This window comes from Urtica dioica, chromosome 3 (assembly GCF_054948205.1).
Source record: "Urtica dioica subsp. dioica isolate 48M chromosome 3, U.dioica_male_clone48M_v1_H2, whole genome shotgun sequence".
Classification (NCBI taxonomy): Eukaryota; Viridiplantae; Streptophyta; class Magnoliopsida; order Rosales; family Urticaceae; genus Urtica; species Urtica dioica.
Window position 1 is genome coordinate 37,517,517 of NC_142758.1, and position 7,903 is coordinate 37,525,419.

General features: G+C 39.8%; 1 protein-coding gene across 1 annotated transcript; it reads right to left on the reverse strand.

Annotated features, from left to right (window-relative positions):
• Nucleotides 1-293: 293 nt before the first annotated feature.
• On the reverse strand, nt 294-3,679 carry LOC149402703 (Phosphatidylinositol 3- and 4-kinase family protein). Its single transcript, XM_089608860.1, has 2 exons — nt 3,420-3,679; nt 294-2,865 (listed from the first exon to the last, which is right to left on the reverse strand). Exon 2 carries the CDS (start codon nt 2,572-2,574, stop codon nt 619-621), a length of 1,956 nt encoding a protein of 651 aa, XP_089464986.1. The 5' UTR covers nt 2,575-2,865; nt 3,420-3,679; the 3' UTR covers nt 294-618.
• Nucleotides 3,680-7,903: the final 4,224 nt, after the last annotated feature.

Genomic DNA, 7,903 nt, shown 5'->3' on the forward strand with positions numbered 1-7,903 from the left:
GCTTGTTCTAGATACCATTTTTATATTTTTGCTCCTAAACACGTCTGGAAAGTCATGTGTGGCTTCACAGAAAAGGAAGTACTTTTCACGTTCCCAAACAGATTCCAAAGCCCAATATGGGATAAACCAAAGACATCTGCAAATTGCAAAACTAGGTTCCAAACAACCTAATCACCGCTTTCACTGCAATTTCATCAGAATCCGTTACACGTAATTCCACAACATCGAAAGGTAATATTGACAAGACCAGAACTAAAAAATAAAAACACCCCCGAGAAAGAAAAGACATTCAGTACTACTATAAACATATTTTTCTATTTTTTTTTTTTACTTCACCAAAGCTCAGTCTACAATTATTTATCAAACAAGGCCACGAGTAGTGAAAGGAAAAGTAGCTTAAAGAAAGAAGATGAAAAAACGAGAAAAAAAAATAAAGAAAACAAATATTACATCGACCTCTACTTTAGCTCATAGCTCAGGCAGATGCTAAAAGAATATTTACACAAACTTTCCTACAGCACTGTGTCAAACACTTCTCTCATCAACCAAACCTACCATATTATCGCAATCCTTGAAAAACCTCCCATAAAACCTACTTATCATATACTCCTCTGTCTCTCAAAACTGGCACGAAGTACCGAGCCTCTGTCTCTGCCTCTGGCCGAGAGTAACAGACTTGCGTTTCGCGAAAGCCGGGAAGATCAGATCTTGGACCTTCTCCAGGAAGAAACCCCATTCTTCCTCATTCATGTCCACGAGCTTCACGAAGTTTGCGCTCGCCAAAAGCTGCTCATTCGCGCTCCTGTGCCCGGACGAAGACGAGTTCAAGATGTAACCGTTCTCGGGCCTCGATCCAGTGTACTTTTGGAACTTCTGTTTCTTCTCGCCCAATGACGTGTTCTTCAGCGACACGGAGATGTTAGCGACGGTCGGTTTCTTGTCAAAGAATGGGAATTCCGCAAACCCATTTTCCACTTCTTCCTTCTCACTCTCCTCTTCTTCATCTTCTTCGCCGAGCTCTTCCAGTTTCGGGAGTTGGACGCGGAGCAAGTTCCCGCTTCCGCTCCCAAGTTGGAACGGGGATCTGGTCATGAACTCCTCTTCGGCTGAGAGTCTCGGTGTTTCGTCGAATTCCCAGTCGCCGCAGTCTATTGGGAACTGGAAATCGTCATGTCCTGGATCGGGTTTAGGAGATGATATCTGGGACAAGACTTCCCTCTCCTCTACCATCTTCCTTGCTTCCATGCAAATGACTTCGAGCTCGCTCGGTTCCTCTTCACCCCCGTGAAACTCCCGAGTCATCATCTCACCAATCTCGGCGAGGCAGAGACCATAGGCAGCGGCTTCCTTGAGAAAAGTGGTGCAGAGAACTAACACCCTGAGGCAAGCTTCTCGGATCATGGGGAGCTCGTTTCTCAGCATATCACAGTCCTTGTGGGGGTCGAGTTTTTCTATGTACTCGAGCTCGTCCTCGGTGAAGGGGATCGAGGACTGAGGCCAGTGAATCCACTCAAAATATGGGTCCTCGAGAGTTTCCGGAAGGCAGAGACCATGGTCGATGGGAATGAGCTCGACTTGACCAAACATACCGACCCCATCGAGTTTCCTGACTAAAAGATTCCCCGCGTGTCTGTCAGTGTTAAAAATCCTAACGTCTAATATCCCTATGCGATGCACGGCCGAGACGGGGAAGCTTGAGGTTCCGTGGTCGCTGGCATCGAAATCATGGGGTATGAACCGCTGGAGCGACGCGATCTTGCTAACCAGCTTCTTCTTATTAGTCTTGTTTCCGTTGACCCCATCGTTTACATTGAAGATCGAATGAGTGACCTTCACAAGGGCAGTGGGAGGGACATTGGCAAAGTGTCCTTTGTCGAGAAGGTAAGCCGCGACTTCTCTGAACCCTGTCTCACCAACCCGGACGGATGACTTCAGCCCAGGTTGCCCGAGAGCTTTGCCCACAAAACCTTTCGGGTTATTCGGAGCAAAAGGTTCCTCATCCGTCGGCTTCACAATGGCGACGCTCTCACCTTGGGAGTTCCTGAAATAATAAGCACCTCCGAGGCCGCTATGAACGGGAATCGGTTCGACCCCGATCTTGATCGCCTTCACAATATCCTTGACCAACAATTTCGTCCCCACAAAGCTTTCCGACTTACCCAACACCTCGATCGGACCACTCCTATCGCGATGCTGAAGATCTTTCCCCGTGGGAGAGAGGCAAGGAGTGGACGAGCTCCTGTGCAGAAAGTTCCGAGTGAGGAGAAGCGGAGCATCATTCCGAACGGCACTGAGGTCGTTGTTGAACACCATATCCCCGAAAGTCAACGAGCTCTCATCGGTTGGGACGTTGAGAGCAATCTGCAATCTCCTCTTGACAGTATGAGCATTGTCGCCTCGATCCAATTCCATCCCCAAAACACACCCGCTTTCAGTTTGGACGAAGATCCGCCTCCTTCCAGCCGGCTGCATTCCTTCCATCCTCGGGCTCCCATGGTACTCTGTGCCGAGCGGGCTCTTGAAAACCGAGACTGCCATTTGTGTTTGAACTGGACTGTCAGAGTCACGCGACATCAATGGTAAAGATGGCACTAGATCTGCCTCGTGAAGGTGGCGGCGGAGGAGACCTTCTTCCCTTCCGAGGAGACACCAAACTCCAGAGCCACAGGCGATTGAGCAGTTGATAACTCCAATCCCAAAATCATTAAAAGAATTGAAAAAAAAAACCCGACCTTTTCCTCTAGACTCCGATACTCAAACCAGAGCAAAGGAAGAACCGGCTATGGCCAGTTTGAAGCAACACCAAATGGAGCAAAGAGCTACACTGAGCGAGTCATCACGAGATCCACAAGAAGTATCACTGCACTGCAATACACAATCAACGTCTCAATACCAGAGCACAGGGAAAAAAAAAAAAAAAAAAAAAAAAAGCAAAGTTCGATTTGACGCTATAACTGGAACTGCAAAATTAATCTATTCATTTAGACTCTATTATACATAATATGTCAGTCAATTGTACTCATAACAGAAAGCAGTAAACTCAAGATGATAAGAAATTCATAGCTTTGCATTTCTTTACCCAGCTACGAGGAAAAAAAAAAAAAAAAAAAAAAAAAAACAGATTCGTAACGTATTTCGTCGCATTTCATATTATAGTATATACAACTAGTTCCAAACAAAAACAACATGAAAATATTGATAAACTCGAAGTTCATTACTCTTCCCAGCATCAATCAGGCTAGACCATTTCTGACAGTATTCATCAAAACTAGAAACTAACTTACAACAATAGACTCAATATAGATAATCAAATACTCGGGATCGAAAGATCAACAGAGAAAAAACTCAAACACAGACACTACCGACCTCCAAATTAACAAAAACCTTGGACAATTGCAAACTTAGATTCATAGACTCACCAGGATGCAAGATCTGGACGTAAAACCCCGAGCTTTACTATCAATTGCTCCAATCGGCCGCCAAAACGAGCTCTTTCACGGCCAAGTCAGTCAAGAGGAACCGATTTAGTTGACTCAGACAGTACTCTATATCTATATATATACTTATATGTGTCCGTGTATAAGCATATAATCCTCGTCCAACCAACAAAACCCTCTCTGAGTCTGTCCTTCGGTTCTTCGCTCAGCTTTTCTTTATCTGAAAACTCGTTTTTATGTCGACGGGTAAAGATTAGTTAGAGAGAGGGAAGAGAATTAACCATGGTTGAGTCAAACTGACCCACTCTTCTTTCTCTCTCTATACTTCGCGTTGGAAGAGTCTAGAAGGCCGATTCTGAGCCGTTGGATAAGAGCGACGGTGGAATGATCTCGGCTGTTGATGGAAGCGCTTCGTGTACTGTGAAAACGTGGTGACGTGGAGATAAGGGACTGGGTACGGGCGTGGCAATGATCGCCCTATTAGGAAGCAAAGTTTGTGTCAGCGATGTGGAAGTTTTTATTGGAGTTTTTATTTTTTTCTTAATTTTTGTTAGGCTTATTTAATATACTTCTGTGCCACTGCCGGATCAGATAGTCCCGTTAATTTGGGCGTTAATTGATATCAACTTTTTCAAATACCGAAAATACCCTGAAAGTATGGAAATTAAATAAAATAAAGATGGTGGTTTTAACTTTTAATAATCCCATAGTCTCGGGTTTAGTAAATAATTAAGGTGAATCGTTGTTTACACCTTACATATAGATATAGCGACTATATATGAAGCATATTGAGGAAATATTATGTTAATTAATTGAACAGTACTTCGTATTGGTATTATAAATCAGATGAAAAAAAGAAGAAGAATACAGACCTTTATTATTTGTTTGTTTGCGGAAGCAATTAAAGGTAAAGTAGAACTAGAAACCTCAGTCTCATTCTCCTTGTTTAGAAATCATGAAAATTATTGGGATATAATAAATAGTGAAATTTATTGTAACTAGCCAAGTTTGTCATTTTTATTGGGATAATAGCTCAAGTTTCATTTTATTAAGTAAATAGCCCATATTTTCGGCTCAGACCATAACGCCCATGGTAAATTCGCGAATAGGTTAATTTAATTAACCTACTGGAGTGAGTTAGGTTAATTAATTAACTTATTGGTTGAATATTAGTTTAGATTCTGATTTTTTTGTAAGTAAAGTTAATTTACTAAATGATTGAATTCGGAATTAGGTTAATTAATTGAATGCTTTGAATATCAATTGACTTAAGTTATGATTTTTGTAAATTTTTTGTGAATTTCAAATCATTCACGAATCAGTTAATTAATTAATCTAACTCACTCCAGTAGGTTAATTAAATTAACCGATTCGCGAATTTACAAAATGCCTCTCCTCAATCCCCTCCATCGCTGCCGATTTCCTCTCCGCCGCCGATTCCTCTCCCCCCACCAATTTTGGAGTCAATCTGAGCCTAAATTTACTCACAAAAAAATTCAGAACCTAATCTAATTTTTTCAACCAATAAGTTAATTTAATTAACCTAACTCACTCCAGTAGGTTAATTCAATTAACTTATCGCGAATTTGGGGGTTCTAGGGTTCGTTCCTGGCAATCTCAACGCAGACCAGTCAACCATGGCCAGAAAATCCCTAACGACGACGAAAAGCTGAAACGGTTCAGCTCAGAAGACGTCGTCGCCTCCGTCGCTGACTCTGACGTCGGCTCCGACGCCGACGCAGGAGTTCGTGAACCTCACAGAGCTCCTCAGCGTGGCCGGACCGTTCAAGACGTTCCTCGGCCACCTGATCTCGACGAAGGTCATCGAAACGGTACAGAATCCCGCCAACGACACGGAGGAGGGAGTGACGATCTTCATCCCGAAGGACTCGGCGTTCTCGTCGTAGAAGAATATGCTGAAGAGAGAGAGAGAGAGAGAGAGAGAGAGAGAGAGAGAGAGAGAGAGAGAGAGACTTGTGTGAAATGGTAATTTAGGTAGTTTAGATTAGTTGGGCTATTCCCTTAATTAAATGAAACTTTGGCTATTCTCTTAATATTAGTAGGTTGATTTGGCTAGTTAGCAAAATGTCCCTAATAAATATGATATTTTCATATTTCATTTTCTTCCATAATTTGGAAATAAAGAAAATCAAACGGTCAAGATTTAAACAAAAAAAAATAGGAATCTGATCAAAGAGCCATTTCTCAATAATAGTATTTCAGAACTATTATGTGTGTTGATTATACGTATCTGACTTTGAAGTTTGAAGTATTTATGGTTGTGTATTATGTATGTTTGTAATTGAAACTTATTATGTATATTTAGAACTTCTTATATATGTATGAAACTTATTTTTTATATTTGAAACTGTGCAACATTATTTCCGTCGCAATTTCCATGTTTTGTCGCAATTTCCGTCGACCACCGCAATTTCCTTCGGCCACCGCAATTTCTGTCGACATATTTTTTCAAATTTCCACATTATTTTTGTCGCAATTTCCATCGGCCACCGTAATTTCCGTTTTTTTTTACCATCGACATAAAATCGGCAACCGGCATTTTAAACATAGAATTTCTACTACACTTTGAATTTGGACCGGCTTTCCAATAGACAATTAGGGATGTATGTTCGTACTCCTTACCAAATCTGTTGCCAAATTATTGGTGAAAACAAATTTTAAATAAAAATGGCTTATTAATCAAAAGGCCCAAAGGCAGCGACATTCCGCACAAGGGCCAAAAACATCTCCAATCTAAATGTGAAACGTTAAGATTTAGACTAATTAAATTTGCATCAAGATTAAATTTTTTACTAATCCAACCACAGACAACACTATCAAAATACTTAGCAGTAAAATAAAACAGCAAAATATATTTTTCTTTGCTCTTCCTAATACATCAAAGCACTCATTTAATGCCTTTTGGTGGAAAGCGTCGTACTCAATACCCGTACCTGAGCCCATCAATCCCAAAAGAAGAATGCTTAACAAGTAAAGTTCTCTCTAACTCGATTCACGGTGATTGAGACACCAAAATGGAAGCCTCAAACAGACGTCGTCGATATTACCGAAGCCGTAATAAGGACGCGAGGATCGTCAAAGACGTCTTCGACGCACAAGGACCATCATTTTTTAGGGTTTTGATTCATAAGAAACAAAGAAAGCATTCTACCACTACCCCCAAAGACGATGGTAACAGCCCCACCACAAAGCAACGACAACGCACCACCCGATTCAATAATTTTGGACGTCATCCATGACTAACCATGTGAACGGGAGAGGAGCCCACAAGCTTTGTCGAACGCAAACTCTTTTTGTTTACCTTTTAAAATGTGAACACTAATATGGTTAATTCAAATGTTGCACCAAACACACACATTTCTCCATATATATGGGGTAACTCATGGTGAGATGACATTATAAGAAAACTCGTTCATCCTAAGTGGTAATTGGTAAGTTGTTTGCCATAGACCATTTGCAGCTTGCTTAGCTCCGTTATGGTATAAAAGGATGCAAATCGTGGGTCGAATTTGGCTACTATGAGACCAGCTATTTTCTATACTATTTGTATCATAGTTATGAAAAATCATTTTAAATGTGTTAAAGGGTTCTAATATATATATATATATATATATATATATATATATATATATATATATATATATATATATATATGGAGAAGTGGCATTATTAGTCAAGATTATATGATATGATATGATATATTAGCAGTGCACGCGTAGGTGACACTATTGACCAAATTTATATGATTAAATACAGGGGTATTAAATTGAAAGATGATAAATCTTCTGCATGTAAAGAGACATGCATTTCTGCAGTTAAGAGGATTCGAACTCAGAACATCTCTGTCAAGGTATATATATATATATATATATATATATATATATATATATATATATATATATATATATATATGTTAAATGGTCGGGCATTAGTTTACGAGTGTTAACATCTAGAACATTATGAGCATTATGATCATTTACATGCAATATAACTTATAAGCATGGTCGAATATTAACGTGGTAAGCAAATATGTATGGCTTTCCTATCAAAGGCAATCTTATGATCTCATTCAAAATTCACCGAATAAACTTTAAATAAAATATTTCTATTAACGCGGTAAACAAATATGTATAGCTTTCTTATCAAAGGCAATCTTATGCTCTCATTCAAAATTCACAGAATAAACTTTAAATACAATATTTCTTCCCCATATCGAGTAAATTTTCTTCTATTTTTTGTGGTAATAGTTTATGGATATGAAAGTTCAAATTTGATGGAGTGAAAAATTGTGGTGTATTTTTCTTATTTTTGTCATTTTATATTGGGAGGTTTTGTTCACTTGATTCAAGTGCTCGTGCGAGAGTAATATAAGCTTTAAGAAACTGTCAAACGGCGTTCAAATTGTCAAACTGTCAAACTTTATGAAGCTTTGACAACGACGATAG

Excerpts from the sequence above, each read along its gene's own strand:
- LOC149402703 (XM_089608860.1), bottom strand. The coding sequence starts at position 2,574 with ATGTCGCGTGACTCTGACAGTCCAGTTCAAACACAAATGGCAGTCTCG.